Genomic DNA, 19,424 nt, shown 5'->3' on the forward strand with positions numbered 1-19,424 from the left:
ATGTTTCTTAACCACTTACTGATGCACTAGACTAGAGGATCTCTCTTCTCCTATAGCTGTTGTTGTTGTTTAGTCGTTTAGTCTTGTCCGACTCTTCGTGACCCCATGGACCAGAGCACACCAGGCACTCCTGTCTTCTACTGCCTCCCGCAGTTTGGTCAAACTCATGTTCGTAGCTTCGAGAACACTGTCCAACCATCTCATCCTCTGTCGTCCCCTTCTCCTAGTGCCCTCCATCTTTCCCAACATCAGGGTCTTTTCCAAGGATTCTTCTCTTCTCATGAGGTGGCCAAAGTATTGGAGCCTCAGCTTCATGATCTGTCCTTCCAGGGAGCACTCAGGGCTGATTTCCTTCAGAATGGATAGGTTTGATCTTCTTGCAGTCCATGGTACTCTCAAGAGTCTCCTCCAGCACCATAATTCAAAAGCACAATTCTTCGGCGATCAGCCTTCTTTATGGTCCAGCTCTCACTTCCATACATCACTACTGGGAAAACCATAGCTTTAACTATGCAGACCTTTGTCGGCAAGGTGATGTCTCTGCTTTTTAAGATGCTGTCTAGGTTTGTCATTGCTTTTCTCCCAAGAAGCAGGCGTCTTTTAATTTCGTGACTGCTGTCCCCATCTGCAGTGATCAAGGAGCCCAAGAAAGTAAAATCTCTCACTGCCTCCATTTCTTCCCCTTCTATTTGCCAGGAGGTGATGGGACCAGTGGCCATGATCTTGGTTTTTTTGATGTTGAGCTTCAGACCATATTTTGCGCTCTCCTCTTTCACCCTCATTAAAAGGTTCTTTAATTCCTCCTCGCTTTCTGCCATCAAGGTTGTGTCATCTGCATATCGGAGGTTGTTGATATTTCTTCCGGCAATCTATAGCTGTTAAGCTTACTCAATCTTTGGTGAAGTACTTTGTCAAAAGCTTTTTGAAAGGCTAAGGCTAAGGCCAACTGCATCACCTTCCACCTATTTGCTTGTTGACGCTCTCAAAGACGCGGTTTACTTACCCTTGCAGAAGCCATGTTGGTTCTGCTTTGGCGAGCCTTGTTCTTCGATATGCTTCATAATTCTACCTTTAAGAAAGTCTTCCACCCTGGCTGGGGCTGCTGGGAGTTGGACTCCAACAACCTTATGGAATATAGGAAGCTGCTTAGACGAAGGGAGCCTCCAGATTGTCTGTCTTTTGTGGGAGGGATTCGGGAGCATCCCAGAACTTTACATGCATGCATTTACAGTGGAGTAAAAGCACTCTGTCTGGCAGTAAGAGCCGTTTGGCAACGGAAGGGACCTCCTGTCTTGGACTCTCCTTCCCTGGAGGTTTTTAAACAGAGGTTGGATGCCCACCTGCCAGGGCTTCTTCAGCTGAGATTCCAGCATTGCAGGAGGTTGGCCTAGATGACCCTCAGGGTCCCCTCGAGCTTTACAATCCTGTGATTCTGCGATCCCCAGCAACTGGGCTTCTGAGGCAGCCTGGCTCTAAATATAGCCACCCGTGTGGGAAGCAGCCGAGCCCGTTGACAAAGGCCAGGGTGAGGGGACCAAGAAGGGGGGGGCAGGCTTTGCCCTTCCTGTATGTGCCTGAAAGGGTGGGGGCGATGGTGGCCAGGCTTACCCTCTGCGGTGGCGGGGGGGGGCTTGTTGATGTGCATGGGGAGAGCATGTTTGCTTTCCCAAGGCCCCTGAGATGTTATGAGAGCTGACAGGGACCTCCTGTGGGAGAGGAGGGAGGGAGGCGGAGGTTTTGAGAGGAAGCTGGTGGCTGCATCCCCCTGGGAGCTTGGCAGTCTCCGACAAGGACTCTGTCCGATTGTGTGGGTGAGCTGCGGTGCCTTTGCCTTTTTTTGCTCCTCTTTTTTCCTCCATTTGGGGAAAATCCTGGAGTGGAATCCAATGGCGATGATTTTTCAGGATGCCAAATTATTTGGGGCCAGGCTATTTTGGCACCTGAAGAATTCATGGCCGTTACCTGTTCATTACACCTGTGCCCTGCCTTTTTCCTCAAAGAGTTCGAGGTGGCAAGGGCGTACCCACCATGCGGCAAGTTAGGGCAGCTGCCCTACTCTAGAAGCAGGGCTGGTGGGCAGAGGCGGAGCACAGCCCGGCGGAGCGCGAGTTCGCCATTCCCGCTGCACCGCGCCGCACCCTCCCTCCAGCTCCCCGGCGCGCCCTCAGGCAAGGCCAAGCGCGGCGGGGAACCAGGGAGCGCGGCGGGTGGGCGGGAACGCCAAACTCGCGCTCCGCTGGGCTGGGCTCCGCCTCCGCCCACCAGCCCTGCTGCTAGGGAGGGGCACAGCCCGGCAGAGCGCGAGTTCGCCGTTCCCGCCCGCCGCGCTGCGCCCTCCCTCCAGCTCCCCGTCGCGCCCTCTGGCAAGGCCAAGCGCGGCGGGGAACCAGAGAGCGCGGCGCGGCGGGCAGGAACGCTGAACTCGCGCTCCGCTGGGCTGGGCTCCGCCTCCGCCCACCAGCCCTGCTGCTAGGGAGGGGCACAGCCCGGTGGAGCGCGAGTTCGCTGTTCCCGCCCACTTTGTGGCCCCTCCCCTTCCGTGCCTTGGCCCCTCCCCTTGCCCCCCCCTAGTTTTGATCCTGGGTACGCCCATGCGAGGTGGCGTAACATAGCTGCCTCCCTTATTTTACCCCAACCACCCCAATGATTAAGTGGGCCCAAGATCTCGGATATAACATCAATACAGTATAGAACAATGGGAGAGATTGTGGGAGAAAGATCTAAAATTTACAGCATGTTATAACCTAAGAGAGAATTGTATGAAAATGATATACCGTTGGCATTTAACACCATGTAAACTGGCTAAAATGTATGGGGGTATAAATCCGAGGTGCTGGAGGTGCAAGAAAGAAGACGGCACGTACTACCACATGTGGTGGTCCTGCAAAAATATAAAAGAATATTGGAACAAGATATACGAAGAACTAAAGAAAATGTTTAAAATAATATTTAAAAAAATACCCGAAATGTTCCTTTTAAATATCTTACCACCAGAAATAAATAAGGAAATAAGATCTATATGTTTATACGGTGTGACCCCTGCTAGAATTTTGGTAGCTAAAAATTGGAAGAGCGAGACGCTGCCCACGGTAATAGACTGGCAAACACAAATGTTAAATTATATAAGGATGGCAAGGTTGACAGACTCAAGGAGAGATATACCCGTACAAAAGACAGCGAAAGAGTGGAGTGTGTATAAGAATTATCTCAAAACATGTTACCCAAACAGTCCTCTACTCACGGATATTGAATGATGCTTGAGAAAAATAGAAATGATTAAAATGATAATGAGGAGGAAAAAGGGATACCGTTAACATAAGCCTGTGAAACATAAGATATTGAAAAGTGTGAAACAAAAGGGACAGGAAGTATCTATATGTAGTGTATCTGTTTTGTATTTATATTTGTTTTGTAAATTTGTGAGGATAAGTTTCGATGAAATATTGTGAGACAAGGTTTTTTTTCTTTTTTTCTTTCTTTTTTTCTTTCTTCCTCTGTACTTTATTGTTGATTTACTGCTTTTTATCTTTATTTATTTTTTCTTACCCTATTATCCCTTTTTATGTATATGTGTATTTGTTGCTTCTGTGGTTTTTAAACAATAAAAATTATTTTAAAAATTTTAAAAAAAACCAACGACCACCCTGCGAGGTAGGTTATGCCGAGAGGCAGTGACTGGTTCCCGCCCCCCCGCCAGGTCAGCCGGTGAGCTTCATGGCCGAGTGGGGGATTTGAAACCAGGTCCTAGTCCAACACGGCCAGCTCCCCACATGGTTAGCATAGCAGGGGCACAGATTGGCTGGGGGTCCTCAGGGTCCTAGCCCCCTTCAGATGGGAAGGAGACGGGCATCGCTCGGTTCAAAAGGGCTTCCTGGAGGATTTTGCAACACGGATCAGGATCTCGGCAACCTTCAGTGAGGCCACAAGTCCATCCCCTGGGGCGGCTGCACAGGGAACCATTTATTATTATTATTCTTTTATTATTCTTTATTGAATTTATGTACAGTACCACCCTATACCTGGGGGTCTCAGGGCGGGTCACAGAATAAAATCAAGATATAAAACCACAAAATACATAGTAAAAATAAAAACAACAACCCACTCGCCCCTCACCCCACCAAAAAAACACATTTTAAAAAGGGCATAGGATGTCAGTCGAATGAACCAAAGGCCTGGTTAAAAAGGAACGTTTTTGCCTGGCACCTGAAGGTGTCTAATGAAGGCACCAGGCAAGCTTCCCTGGGGAGAGCATGGCATAGGCAGGGAGCCACTGCAGAGAAGGCCCCGTTCTCATGTTGCCAACCTTCCGAACCTCTCAAGGAGGAGGCACATGATGGAGGGCCTCAGGAAATGATCTCAGGGTCCGGGTAGGTTCATATGGAAAGAGGCGGTCCTTGAGGCATTGCGGTCCTGAGTTCATTTGCGGTCCTGAGTTCTTTGGTCTGGTACCTCCTCATTGGCGCTTCTTCCTCCCTGTTCCAAAACATCGCCCCTGATCTGCTTCCTTGGAGGTTTTTAGGCAGAAGTTGATGGCCATCTTTAATTGAGATTCCTGCGTTGTAGGGGGTTGGACTAGATGACCCTTGGTGTTCCTTCCAACTCTACAATGCTGTGATGCTGTGATCATCTCAATCAAAGTCCACATCTTCCCTAGTTCTCTGCCCATGGAATCCTGACACCCCCGAGTTGCCCCAACTCAGAACCCGAGCTTTCTTTTGCAAAGAAAACAACTTCTCTGCCCCTCATGAACGGACAGCGGGCGCCAGGGGGCGAGTTCACATGCCCTCATAGCTCCAGCCAGATCCCCTTCCGTGGGGGGGGGGCGGTGGCCCTCATTGGGGGCTGGTTTCTCCATGGAAAATCCCCAGTCCCTGACTGCCTTGAAAGCCCCTTGCCTGCCGGCCTTCCAGGTGGGGGCTTCCGCCGCTGGGGTTTGTGTGGGGAGGGGGCTGCTCTGGGCAAGAAGGGAAGGGTGCCTTGCAAGGTGGGGCTGCAGCTGTTTTGCAGGCGGCGGCAGCAGCTGTGGAGCCCGACAGCTGTGCGGAAGGGAGGGAGGAAGGAAGGGAGGGAGGGAGGAAAGACAGAGGGAGAGACGTGGTCCTGGCCGTGGGCCAGGCCAGCGTGGGATGTGTCACCACCAAGGCCTGGGAACAGGCGCCCAAGGGGGCACGGTGCCCACAGCTCCTTCCTCACCAGAGGTCGGCAGGCCCTACGTACGGCTGGGGGCATTCTTGAACTCTGCTAACTGAAGTCTTTGCCTTTGCATCTTGATTTTGTGTGTTTCTTATCAGGGGCCACCGCACAAGTGCTGCTGAGATGCCGGGATTCATCCCTATCCTACTTACTGTGCTGGGATCATAGAATCTTAGAGTTGGAAGGGACCCCCAAAGGTCATCTAGTCCAACCCCCTGCGATGCAGGGTTTCAAATCTTGCTTTGCTTTGGCGTCTCAACAGCCTTGTAAGACCGTGCTGCGCTCTCTTTTCCCTCTTGCATGTCCAAAAGGAGCCTGGGGCTCGACTGGGAGGCCCAGCAGCCGTGCCACACTGGTCCGTGGAAGCCACCTGCAAACCACGGCTTCGGGTCCTGTTGGCTTGCTTTGGGTGGTAAACAAACCATAGTTCAGCTGCTGTTTGTGCACAGCACTTCATACTAAGCCATGGCTTGATAACCCATCGTTTTCCTCCTTCCTCCCTTCCTTTCTCCAGGCGATGGAGAGCAAGTTGCTGATTGGCGGAAGGAACATCATGGACCACACCAACGAGCAGCAGAAGATGCTGGAACTGAAGAGGCAGGAGATTGCAGAGCAGGTAGAGAGGCGGGCGGGGGGTGAGCAGGGCCAGGAACAATCTCCCCACCTTTCCTCCCCTTTCCCCTCCCCAAGGCTGGCTGATGAATGTGACCCTCACCAGCTCACTGCAGCCCCAGCTGGCAGCGTTGTCCCCTTCGTTCCAGGGCTCTGCAGGAGAGAAGCCCTTGAGAAGTCCTCAAGCCCTTGACGGGGGCCATGGGGTCTCCAGTTTGCTCCCCTTCTTGTAGGCTGCAAATCTGGCGTCCCTCCCCCAGGAGCGACTCAGGACACCTCGGCGTAAAGGCGGCATGGGCTGATGTCAAGGAGCTGTCAAGTCAGCCCAGGTCATCTACAGGGCAGGGAAGAACGTGGCTAGCTTTTTATTAACAGAAAATAGCTGGTCTTAATCCAGCTGAGATGTGGCTGAAACAGACCACTGGCCCTGCCATCCCCCCACCTCTAGCCTCTCCCTCTGGACCCCTCCCAAGCAGACAAAAGTTGGGTCGAGAGGGCCAACTCTGGGCCTGTCTGGCCCTTTGCTCAGCAATGTGCAGGACTCTCCTCCATTGGGGTTTCAGGGGGGGGAAAGAGAGGCAGCGGGGCCGAGACTGCCCTCCTGCTGGGTAGCAAGGACAACCTTGGACACACGGCGACTCTCGGCCTCCAACCCTGTCCTGGAAAGTTCTCCTACTCCTGACCCCCCCACCCCTTGATCACCCCCCCCCCCGCTTCTAGAATCTCCCAGCCTGTCCTTTCCCCAGGCTGCTCCCCAGCGTCCCACCCCCAGGGTCCGCCGGTGGGAGACCCCTACCCCTCTTCCTCCCCCCCCCAGCCCTGACAGCAGGTGGAAGTTTGCAGGTGGAAGGGTGCTTCCCCCCCCCCCGGGTAGCGAAAAGGCACGGGCGAGGGGGTGTTAAGATTCTTCCCAATGAGTAATTTAGTTAGCTCATTAGGGGCTTTGCCAAAGATAAGATAAGATATCTTTATTGTCATTGTCCCCTTGCGGGAACAACGAAAATTACTCGGTTGCTACATCCACTCAGATAAAGCATTCCGCATAATCCAAAATCTATTTTGGCAGGACAAGAAAGCCAAATTCTGAGTTAGGGAGCAACCAGCCGCTGCGTCTCCATGCGCCGCCATTTTAGATCTGCTAAACTTCCCCTTAGCAGTCCAGCCCGCTTCCCTAGTAGCTGCGGACCTCGGCAAAGATAGCAAACTCCTCAAGGGGCCGCAGGTGGGGGTTGCAGCGGAGAAGCCCCCCGACCCACGCAGACTAAGGCTTTTTCTGGGCTCCACCCACAGAAGCGACGGGAGCGCGAAATGCAGCAGCAGGTGCTCTTGCGGGACGAGGAGACCATGGAGCTGCGGGAGACGTTCACCTCCTTGCAGCAGGAAGTGGAGATCAAGACCAAGAAGCTGAAGAAGGTGAGCAGCCGCCGAGGGTGGGAGCGTGGGCAGAGGGAGGGGGGTCCCGTCCTTCTCCGTAGCTGCAGTCCGAGGCACAGGGCGAGAGCCCAGGTCAAGGCCTCACTTGCCAGGGATCGGGACCCAAGCCAGAGACAAACTTTTTTTTTTTAAAAAAAAGTTTTTTTTGTTTATACTTTTCAAATTTATACATTTCATTAGCTTTACAATCCATTGAACATTTCAAAATTTGACTTCCTTCCCCCTCTTTCTGTGGTTCCTTAAATTTATTTTTTAATACCTACTGTAAACATATACTCTTATAAAACTGCAGGTTTGTTGCAATAATCCTGCCAATGTTTTTTATCTGCTTACAATTTATCTGTAAATATTGAATAAACCGTTTCCGTTCTTTTATAAAAAAAACTTTGTTATTTGTTTGTTATTTCTTATTCTTCTGGTAAGTTTCACCATTTCTGCATATTCCATAAGTTTCAGTATCCTTTCTTCCTTTGCTGGGACTTCTGCTTCTTTCCATTTTGGGGCAAGTGACATTCTTGCTGCTATAGTAGCATACATAAATAAAATTCTATACAATTTAGGTAGTTCTGTCCCCATAATTCCCAGAAGTAAAGCTTCTGGGGTTTTTTTTTTCAAAAAAGTTATTTTAAACATCCTTTTTGATTCATTATATATCATTTCCCAGTAAACTTTAACCTTACTACAAGACCACCACGTATGATAAAAAGAACATTCTTTCTCTTTACATTTCCAACACTTATTTGATTTAGATTTATACATTTTTGCCTATTCACTCGGTGTCAAAGACCATTGATATAATATCATATTCATATAATTTTCTCTTAGACCATAACATGCTGTAAATTTTACATCCATATTCCACAATCGTTCCCATGCTTACATGTCTATATTATGACCGATATGATTGAGGATTTTACTTGCTCATCCTTTGTCTCCCATTCCAATAATATTTTCTACATTTTAGACAGCACTTTTACATTACATTCCAACAGGTCTCTCTCCGGTTGTGATATTTGTTCCCCAAACCCTCGTATCCTCTCTTTCCCAAATACTTCCTTCAAATGATGATATTGTAACCATGTTGTTAATTTCCCAGATAATTCCTTAAATTTAATTTGTACTCTGCTCCCTCTTGTTTTAATAAATTTCTATAACTTGTCCGCCCTTCTGTCCATTTGGCCTTCCGTGCCCGTGGCAGCTTGTGGCGTGGGGAAGGGCCCATTGGACGGGCCATCGGCTGGCAGTGGCACAACGGCCGTTCCCCTAAACGGGCGATGCCCTTTTTCTCGCCCCGGCAGCTCTATGCAAAACTCCAGGCCGTGAAGGCCGAGATCCAGGACCAACACGACGAGTACATCCGTGTGCGGCAAGATCTGGAGGAGGCACAGAACGAGCAGACGAGGGAACTGAAGCTCAAGTGAGTGTCTGTCAGGGCTCAGCCGGCAGCAGCAACAGCAACAGCGGGGGGGGGAGCCCAGCCCAGGAGGAGCCCAAGCCACAGTTGCCCCCCCTGACCCTCCCCCTGCTGCCCCTGCCACTCTCAGGGGCTGGTGGTCTGGAGGCCTGAGGGGGTGGGCAAGCATGCCTCAGGTTGGCGGAACCAAGCAAGAACCAGCGGCTTTTTAAGAGCAGGTGGGACTCTACAGTGGTACCTTGGTTCTCAAACGCCTTGTGCTCTGGTGTTCCTGGCTGGTGTCCTTGTTTTTTGTCCAAGGGAGCCCTCAGATTTCTCTGTTAACAGGACTCAAACAAGTTGGAACCCAAATAAAAAAATTCCTTCAGTAGCACCTTAAAGACCAACTAAGTTTATATTTTGGTATGAGCTTTCGTGTGCATGCACACTTCTTCAGATACAGTTATACGAAAGCTCATACCAAAATATAAACTTAGTTGGTCTTTAAGGTGCTACTGAAGGAATTTTTTTATTTTGCTTCGACTCAGACCAACACGGCTACCTACCTGTAACTAGAAGTTGGAACCCAAACACTGCAAACCCGGAAGTAAGTGTTCCGGTTTGCGGACTTTTTTTTTGAAGCTGAACGTGCTCCGTTTTGAGTGCCACGCTTCCGTTTTGAGTGCTACGCTGAGGTCTGTTTTTGCAATTTACTTTGCATTTTTGTTTTTGCAGCTCTTTTTTGTTTCGTTTTTGCGACTGTGTGGAACCCAGTTCAGCTACTGACTGATTGATGGTGCGACTGCAGTACATTGTTTATTGCCTTCATTTTATGGATCAATGGTCTCGTTAGATAGTAAAAATCATGTTAAACTGCGGTTTTAGGCATTGTTTTTAAAAGTGTGGAACGGATTAATCCACTTTGCATTACTTTCTATGGGAAAGGGCGCCTTGGTTTTGGAACGCTTTGGTTTTGGAACGGACTTCTGGAACGGATCAAGTTTGAGACCCAAGGTACCACTGTATTGGCCCTTAGCGTTACCTGAGCCCCCTCCCTAAACTGGACGCTGCAGTATCTCGTTCTGGCCACCTATGGTGGGGGTGCTGGAGGGCAGCGGATGGCCGGCCAGCTGATCCCTCCCTGGCGCGAGGAGGAAGGTGAGGGGGTTGACCTGTCATCTCACCTTGCTGGGCCCTGGGATGAGATGTCAAGGGCTCTGAGAAGCAGCATTGGGATGGGTAGAGCCGGGTGTCCCTGGATGGGCAACGGAAAGAGGGCTCCTGAGGAGGGGGTTGGTAGGAAGGACTCGAAGGAAGGCGGAGGAGCCAGCAGGACCTGGGGGGGGGGAGAATGCTGCTGCTCTAGGAGTGAGGGTGGCAGGTGGACATCTCAGTGCAAATGGGGTCAAACTGGTTTTGCACAGCTCCTTCGAAGGGATGTCCTAAAATGTGAGAACACAAGGCGAGCCTGGCAGCTGGATCTGGCCCATCTAGTCCAGCATCCTGTTCTCACAGTGGCCAACCAGATTCCTACACTGGTATGACCAGTTGACACCTTTCAGAACAGGTGGTAAAATAAACCCACTGTCGCTCGCTCGCTCGCTCGCTCACCCACCCACCTGTTTTCATCTGCCCCCAAGCTGTCCCTGCCTTCTTTTTCCAGCCGTGGGGGAATAAATAAAAATCTGAAGTCCCCATGCGGGCAGACCCCCCGCTTCCTTCGGCAGCCTGCCTCCTGCTGACGCTGCCCGTTCCATCTTTGCTCAGGTATCTGATCATTGAAAACTTCATCCCCCCCGAAGAAAAGAACAAAATCATGAACCGCCTTTACTTTGACTGCGAGGAAGACCAGTGGAAATTCCAGCCCTTGGTGCTAACGCCAGGAAGGTGGGTTTCTGAGCCCTTCGGTGGGAGGAGGGTCTGCCGACAAGGGCAGATTATTGTGATTATTATATTTATTATTATTATTATTATTATTATTATTATTATTAATATTATTATTAATACCCCGCCCATCTGGCTGGGTTTCCCCAGCCACTCTGGGCGGCTTCCAACAGAAAAATAAAACACAAAACAATTAAACATTAAAAGCCTCCCTAAACAGGGCTGCCTTCAGATGTCTTCTAAAAGTCTGGTAGTTGTTTTCCTCTTTGACATCTGTTGGGTTGGAGTTCCACAGGGTAGGCGCCACCACCGAGAAGGCCCTCTGCCTAGTTCCCTGCAACTTGGCTTCTCGCAACGAGGGAACCGCCAGAAGACCCTCGGTGCTGGACCTCAGCGTCCGGGCAGAATGATATTCCACCTTTACCCCAGACTGGGACTCAGGGCAGCTTTCCTCTTTGGGCTCCGGCTCACGAGGAGACCTTCCCAGAGCCAAAGAGGATGTGGGGGGGGGTCGCAAGCCACGCACCACTTCTGGGTTCCCAGTGCCATGCAAGTGAGCGGTCGCATGCAAACAGATTGCATGCAAGTGTCTTTTTCTGTTGTGAGCTGCCTTGGGATCTTTGGATGAAGGGCGGTGCACAAATTTAATAAATAATAGCAAAATAATTAGATGGGGCAAGGCCATAGCTGCCAAGTTTTCCCTTTTCTCGCGAGGAAGCCTATTCAGCATAAGGGAAAATCCCTTAAAAAAGGGGATAACTTGGCAACTATGGGCAAGGCAGAAGGGGAATCCTTTGCCCACCAACTCAGTGGCAGAGATGTGCCATGCATGAATGAAGCTTTTTATCAACGCTGGTGACCCTGAGCCCAGCCTCCACCCATTCTCCATTCTTGAAAACCAATCTCTTTGCAGCAACACTGGGAGTGGAAGCAACAGCCCCGCCATGGCCACGGCCACGCAGATGAAGAAGCGGCCGATCTCCGCCGTGGGCTACAAGAGGCCCATCAGCCAGTACGCTCGCCTGGCCATGACAATGGGCTCCCATCCTCGGTACCGGGTGAGACGAGAGGACCTCAGAGGAGGGGGAGGGGAGGGAGAAATGGGGTCTGGGGGAGGGAAGGGGACCCTGAGATGACCGAACTTCCTGGTCGCAAAGGAAGCACCGTCCAGATGGACCGATGGAAAGTCTCGGGTCTGGAAAGAAACATCTACAAGGCAGCCGACAAGATTTTAAAATTCACAACACAAAAGTACCATATTTTCCCATGTATAAGACTAGGTTCCCCCCCCTAAAAATAATGTCAAAAATTAGGGGGCATCTTATACACTGATACATCTCCCCCCCCATTTTCTTAAATCTGAGTCCCCCAAAATAGGGGGCATCTTATAAATGGGGGCATCTTATAGACGGAAAAATACGGTAAATAGCGATCAAAGCCGAGAGAAGAATACAGTAAGTCTGAACAGTGGTGGCCAAACTTGGCCCTCCAGATGTTTTGGGACTACAGTTCCCATCATCCCTGACCACTGGTTCTGTTAGCTAGGGATGATGGGAGTTGTAGTCCCAAAACATCTGGAGGGCTGAGTTTGGCCACCACTGCGAGTAAGATAATAGCAGGAGGCAGCTGAGCACTTGTTTGGTTCATGGGCTTGGAGCCGCCCATGGGAAATGCAGACTCAGAAAGCCCCCCCTGAGAGAACATGGCCAGCCATGCTCAGTTTCTGAAGGTGAGCAAGGAGCAGGGGGTGCAACACACACACACACACACCGGGAGGGGATTCGGCAGCCCTGGTGCCAATGGCGAGGAGGTCTTCTCTCCCAGTGATGGAGGACCTCAAAAGAGGGAAGGCTCCGTATGGGAGGAGTGCAGGACCCCGAGGAAGCTCTCTTGCTCCCCGCGGCTGCCATTTCGAGGGCGCAAACCCGTCTCAGGGAAGTGTCCATCTCGGATTTGGAGGAAGGTTCATATAGATTTGTAGGGACACCATCTCCTAGGGCTGTGGCTACAGCAAATACTGTATGCTTTACACAATGGTCTTTGTTGCCACAATCTAGGCTAATTCATGGGGAATTAGCAGAAGGCAAAGGTTATCAGTATTTCTTTACCTTCAAGATGATTTGAGGAATCCTCTTTCTTTCTTTCTTTCTTTCTTTCTTTCTTTCTTTCTTTCTTTCTTTCTTTCTTTCTTTCTTTCCTTTTTTTAATTTTATAAAACTTTTTAAATTATCTGTCAAATGTTGTTGGGGGGGGTTGGACTAGATGACCTGGAGGTCCCTTCTAATTCTACCATTCTGTAAATCAACGAGAGGACAAATCCCTCTTCGTATTTTCTGTGTTGCGTTCTCCCTTCTCTGCTCCACCTCCTTGGCAAACTGGCCTCTCCTTTCTGAATGTCCTCCCTTCCCTAATTTCATCCCAGGCTGAGAATATCATGTTCCTGGAACTGGACGTCTCCCCGCCGGCCGTCTTTGAGTTCGAGATCACACGGGACCCGAATGAGCACGACCCGCGGGCCCTGCACCTGGAGAGGCTCATGCGCCTCGACAGCCTCCTGGAGCGACCGGCCGCGTCGCGAGTGCGGAAGTCGCGGTCTTGGTGAGTGGAGGTCTTTTCCCACATGGAGCCTAGAATCTGGGGCCGCCAGAGAGGTTCAAAGGGATGACATTAGCCAAGTAAGATGGTTAGGAATGGGCCGCAGAGGCTGAGGAGGGCTGTCAAGCAGAAGCAATGCAGTGATCACCCAGGACCAGAATTTGATCTGTTCAGCTACATGCCAGCCAATCAGAAGAGCAGGCTGGGAGTCAACCGGGCCCTGGGACGCCCTGCATAAACAACAGAGAACCGTGGGGGTGACTTCAGGCCATTTTCCAGATTTGGGGGATTAACAGCTGTGAGGGGGCATTTCCACTATGTCCCCCCCCTCTCCAAACTTCCCTCTGGCACCTGAGAAGTTCAGGCTGCTGAGTCTGGAGAGGCTGTTGGTCTGCCCTGAGTTCTTCTGCAATGGGAGGGGGAACTTGCTTGACGGACAGGGGGCATTTGGGCAGGCAGGGAAGAAGGAAGGCAACACGGCCCCTCACTTCCCCCAGGGCCGGCTCTAGGCCCGCCTCCGGTGGTGCAGGGTGCCAGGCCACCAGGGGCGCCGCTGCGCCCGCTGAGAGGCGCGGCTGAGGCTGCCCCAGGCGCGCCTCCGCTGTTCAGCGGCTTCAGGCCGCTCTCCGGAGGCGCATGGGCCTGGGGCCGCCTCCGTCGCGCGCAGGGGTGTCGCAACAGGGGGCGGGCAGCGCCCCTGGCCCAGGGCCGGCTGGGAAACGGGGCGGGGGGGGCGCCGGAGGGATCCGTCGCACCACGGAGCCAGGGCGCCGGGCATGCTTAAGACGGCCCTGACTTTCCCCCTCCTTCTCGCCTCTCTCCTGCAGGTGCCAGGCTCCTCGTTCCCTGCCGTCGTCGACGACGCATGTGTCCCTCGCCTCCAGCTCACAGAACGCTGCCACAGCACTGGCTCACGAGTAACAACGCCCCGTTGGCCCTTCCTTTCGCACATGGAGGCTGAGGCTCCCTTCTCCCGTCACCTGCTGCCTCGGAGGACACGTGGTCCAGGGAGGGGGGGGGGTCCCCTGCACTAACTCATCTTTGTCCGTAGCTACTTTGTGTGTGTGTGTGTGTGTGTGTGTGTGTGTGTGTGTGTGTCTGTGCATCCATACGGGAGGACGGCTCCGGGGGGCCCACCCCCCCTGCCCTCTCTGGACCTGTCGCTCTATTTATTTAACATATTTATTTATGATGTGTCTTTGTAAGGATGCGGGCTGGGGGTTCTCCTTTGGGGGCCGAGCCGCATCCTCCGTGCCAGCTGCTCCCCTGGCAATGTTGGGGCAGCCTGGCACCACGCACAACCTTCCTAGAAGGCGGACTCTTGCTTTTTCTTCACCCCGTCGATGTTCTGAGCACAGAACGGACACCTGTTTGGGGCAAGCGGAGCCCAAACCACCTGCGCTTGGCTCCCAGCCGCCTCTCTTCCCTCCAGCCTCGGAAGAAGTCACTGTCTCGTTGCGGTGTCGGCGCTGGCAGAGCTCGGAGGCAGGACTCGACCTCCCTGCCAGCCACGGAATTCTCTGTTCTCGCACCAAGACCAGCGGCTCCGCCTTGCCTTCTGTTCACCCCGCCAAAAAACGCACCAAGTGGCTCCGTGTTGCACAGCGAGAGCCTGTGGACTGATTATGCAAGCAGATCTGTGAGGGGGCTGTGACACTATGAGCAACCTTCTCACCAGAACCAGTTACAGGCCATGGCCCACCAAGTGACTGCAATGGCCGACGTGGTCGGGGATGCATATTCCCTCTCCAGGACAGGAATCATCCATATTCTGACTGGGAAGAGACGTCCTGAACTTAAGAACCAATCATGTGCATCACATGGGGAGAGAGGCAGAGGGTCCCGTTCCCCCGAGAGAGCAGAGGGAAGGGCGCCTCTTGAGTTTTACTTGAAATTCATGGCTCTCTTGCAGCAGCACCGATGGAGCGTCCAGCTGGTGGCAAGGACCTCCTGGGGCCATATTGAGGTCAGGAGGGGAAGGCAGAGAAATCAAAGAGAAAGGGAGAGGGCAAGGTGGAATAAACACCCCCACCACCAAACCCTCACGCCCCCTGCCTTTTCCTCATGTCTTCCTGACAGTAAGAGCTGTTCGGCAGTGGAAATTGCTACCAAGGAGTGTGGTGGAGTCTCCTTCTTTGGAGGTCTTTAAGCAGAGGCTTGACAGGCATATGTCAGGAATGCTTTGATGGTGTTTCCTGCTTGGCAGGGGGTTGGACTGGATGGCCCTTGTGGTCTCTTCCAACTCTACGATTCTATGATTCTATGTCCAGTGTCTATCTACATAAGTTGACCTTTGCCCTTTGGCTTCTAGTCAGTTAGCTTTGTGGCTGCTCCTAAAATTGGCCTGGGAGGGGGGGAATTTCCTAGAAATAAGCAAAACTCTGGGTTCATCCGCTTTCTCACGGGGAAAACCACTCTTTAGTGCTCATTCAGAGCCAATGGCAATCTTCTTATTCCGATTTAAGGCTACAGAGCGGGCTTTTTCCTGGGAAAGGAGAGGGGCAAGGGGGAAATGGCTCAGGCACAGGGCAAGCAGAAGTGTGGGTGAGCCGTCTCTCGGGGGGGGGGGGGAGTCCGCAGGCTGTATTTAGCTAGGGATGGTGGAGAGTGCTTGCTGCCTGGTGTGATAGCTGCCCCTACTCCGTTGCCACCAATCCTTGCGATGCTGCTCACAAACAGACCCCCGGGTGCCTGGGACTTGGCCACAAGCAGCCACCATGGGCAGCAAACAGAGAAAGGTGTGAGGGCAATGGGATGGCCAGGAGGTCGGCAGGAAAGATTTGGTGAGCCACCTTTCTTTGAGAGAGGGAAGCCGCAGAGTTTTGCAGTGCTCTGAACGATCTGCTCTGTGCCTTCTGCAGCTTTTGTAGCAGAAAGACTCTTCCGCTCTCCGCGGTCCAAGACCAGAAACCAGAGGAAGGAAAAAGGAGGAACTTGGTGAAAAGGCGGCTGTAGCACAGAGCTAGGGGCTGGGCCGTGGCTCAGTCGGCACAGACACCTGCTCTGCGTGCAAAAGGTCCTGGGTTCAGTCCTTGTCATCTCCAGGGGGGGCTGGGAAAGACCGCAGAGAAACTGTGGACAAGCAGGGATGCCAGTTGGTGCAGACCAGATTGATCTCGATGAAGCAGTGGTCTGATTCTGTCGATGGCAGCTTCTGATGTTCCTAGCTGGGCAATCCCACGAGGTCGGCCTGAGAGAGAGCACAGCCTGAAGCATTTGGGAGGGTGGTCCAGTTTGGGGTGTGGCTACAGATCCCCTTCGGTCAACCCAACTCCCCAAGTTTCCTTCTTGCCAGTCTAGTCCTGGCTTCTTGTTTACTCTGGTAAAAGGTAAAGGTACCCCTGAAAGTTAAGTCCAGCCACGAACGACTCTGGGGTTGTGGCACTCATTTCACTTTACTGGCCGAGGGAGCCGGCGTACAGCTTCCGGGTCATGACTAAGCCGCTTCTGGTGAAGCCAGAGCAGCGCACGGAAACGCCGTTTACCTTCCCGCTGTAGCGGTACCTATTTATCTACTTGCACTGCGTGCTTTCAAACTGTTGGTTGGCAGGAGCTGGGACCGGACAACGGGAGCTCACCCCGTTGCGGGGTCTCGAACCGCCAACCTTCCGATTGGCAAGTCCAACCAGCCACAGTGGTTTAACCCACAGCGCCACCCGCGTCCCTTGTTTACTCTGGAGTCAGCCCCAAATCGCCTTAAGTCCCTGTGACGGCTAAAGGAAAGGTTGCAGGACAAATTCTTGCCCCCTGTATGAGACTTCTCTTGAATGACGCAGGGATTCTGATCCATGCTGGGTGGTTGTGAGTATGGAATTTGGCTGAGGGTTGTTTGGGGGGGGGGGCGGACCAGCAGCAGCAACAGCTATAGCGGTGTGTGTGTGTGTCTTGAGTTTGTGGTCTCTGCTTCTGAAAGGCACAAACCGCCAGAAGGTGGGTGGAAAGGGGGGAACCCCTGGGGGCTGCTTTTGGGCAAGGGCATAGAAACAGCGTCTTTTCTATGCTATGGTTTCTTTATACAGTATACCGCTTTTTAACCCAAGGCTCCAAAAGCAGTGAACAACAATATATATTATTAATGTAGAAAAAATATACACCAAAAGTAGAATGTATCTAGCAAACACTCGATGCAGAAAAGGCTTTCCAGGGGTGGTCCTGCAGCAAGCATGCTGTCTTGCTATGCAGTTTAACAGTGTGTTATGCCCCTTGGTCCCCGACCAGCTGCTCCGGCTGCTCCCAGCCCATCCTGTACACTGTTGGCCCTCCAGAGATGCTGAGTTGCCATGATTCGTTGGGGTCCTGCACATGCTTGGGGAATTAATAGTGCCCAGGACAGGGACACCATCAGGCAGGACAAGCAGCCGAATAAAAGCTGTGCTATAGGAACAGAGGAAGCTGCCGTACACCAGGCCAAACCATTGGTCCATCTGCCTTCGTAGTGTCTTAATTTATGGGCTCTCCAGGCTTTCTGCCAGGGGGTCTTTACCTGCCCTCAATGCAGCTGGCGAGTGAACCTGAGACCTTCTGCATCCAAAGCAAGGAGGATTGTCTTTCCTGTTGGGCTGGAAGAAGTTGCTGGGCCAGCCAGAGAGGGTCAGGGAGGCTGAACGCTTACAAAAGAATGTGCATTTCTGTAGTCCAACAGCTGGAAGAAGGCCCCTCTCACTCCTTCACCTGTCTGAAAGTGGATTTGAATTAACTCAGCACTTCCTTGCCTTTGATTCCCATAAACTCAGAGATCTGTGCATGGCCCTGGAGCCAGGATCAAGCACACCCAGGGGAAGCTGCTGGGTTTACTTCACAGCACAACAGCCACACGCACTAAAGGGACAGCAGCGACTTTTGAAGGCCAGCCCCACGTCTAGAGGTGCACCTGAAGGCTCAACGGAGCTTTTTGTCCTTTGTTTACCGTGGGTTAGGAAAGTGTGTTTTCTGGAGATCTGCCAGAGGAGAGGAGATGCATCCTTCCCAGTTTCAAAGGCTAAAGACGTTACTTCTCCCCGAGGAATTGTTTTCTACAGCACCACAAAGATGAGAGCAGCCATCACAATGGGAAACTACACTAGAACAGAATTATTTCCATTCAGCCTGGACGGGAAATGGATGTCAGTGTCTTGAGGCCGAGCGACGCCTCCCGCGCTACAGATTTTGGCTATAGGGAGTTGGAAGCATCACTGGGAAGTTAACCTCACTCACCCAGCCCCCTCCCCACCCACCGGCGGTGGTGCAAACAAGGGGTCCAACAAGCTATACTTTTTACGCCAAAGCCTGCCATTTCCTCCTGCCATGTACTTTGTGTTGGAAGATCTCTCGCACTCTGCGTTTCTCAATCCACCACTGTGCTGCCAATAACCTCCAACGCAACGCCCTTCCTAGCACAAAACCCAAGGACAGCTGTAAAGAAACACTGTTATTTAAGACAGGAGCCAGTTCCCATTGGCGGAGGTGTCTCTGTACAAGGGGTTGGGTCACGACAACCTCACATGTAGATTTCTGACGTTCTTTGTTCTTTGTATGTTGGCGAGTCTGTATTTACATATGAATGTGTGTGTTGGGGGTGTGTATGTGTTGTGTGGCTGCTTGTGGGTGTCCCGCCCAGGGGAACTGGAATTTGCGCCTAATGTGGGGGGGGGGCTGGAGACTCGGGGGGGGGGAATTCCAGAGTGGGGTGGAAAGTGGGAGGGACTTGGTGGATCAGCAAGACAAGGGCCTAGACTGGGACCAAAATCGTCTGTGCCTGTTGCTGTGGTGGTGATTGACTTAGGGAGTCAAAAGTCGGTATACGGTGGTGGCCGATGCTTGTTGGCTCTATACATATGAATATACAGGACATATTAAGCATAGTTATATTATACATAATGTACTGGCAGAGGTTGTCGTCCCACACCCCCTCTGGTCCTGGGTGGAGAGCTCTTCAATACCCTTGTGACGTCGCTTTGATTTGGTGTGGGCCGGGACATTGTGGTGGCGGCAGCACCGTTCCAAAAAGCCCAGCCCTGACAATAAAGGAATGAGCATTGTTGAAAAAGGAGACCCGCTTTATTCATTGGCATCTCTCCCGACTTTTTTTTTGGGGGGGGCGGGACAGGACACTTGCCCTAAACTATCCCACCATGGTCAAATCCGACCTCCATAGTAGAGCCCCACATCACAAGCCGGAAAAGGTCCAGGCCAGCAGAGAAAGTAGATGCTCAGGACAAACAGCAGAATAGCGGGGTGGGGGGGGGGGAAGCATGATGAGAAAGCCCCAAAGTCTGCAGTTTATAACAATGAAAATAAAAGTATGTCAGCTAATTAAAGAGATTTCTGATTGTGT

At 52.0% G+C, this 19,424-nt stretch overlaps 1 protein-coding gene across 1 annotated transcript in view; it reads left to right on the top strand.

Moving 5' to 3' along the window:
• KIF3C (kinesin family member 3C) overlaps positions 1-15,675 on the top strand; it is a 35,061-nt gene extending 19,386 nt beyond the window's left edge. Inside the window, exons 2-8 of the mRNA XM_035111072.2 lie at positions 5,708-5,809; positions 7,096-7,218; positions 8,538-8,656; positions 10,400-10,519; positions 11,430-11,574; positions 12,939-13,114; positions 13,939-15,675. Of these exons, the coding sequence (XP_034966963.1) occupies positions 5,708-5,809; positions 7,096-7,218; positions 8,538-8,656; positions 10,400-10,519; positions 11,430-11,574; positions 12,939-13,114; positions 13,939-14,032 (879 nt within the window). The 3' untranslated portion in view covers positions 14,033-15,675. The remainder of the gene's footprint in view (positions 1-5,707; positions 5,810-7,095; positions 7,219-8,537; positions 8,657-10,399; positions 10,520-11,429; positions 11,575-12,938; positions 13,115-13,938) is intronic.
• Positions 15,676-19,424: the final 3,749 nt, after the last annotated feature.

This window comes from Zootoca vivipara, chromosome 3 (genome assembly GCF_963506605.1).
Source record: "Zootoca vivipara chromosome 3, rZooViv1.1, whole genome shotgun sequence".
In the NCBI taxonomy this organism is placed as follows: Eukaryota; Metazoa; Chordata; class Lepidosauria; order Squamata; family Lacertidae; genus Zootoca; species Zootoca vivipara.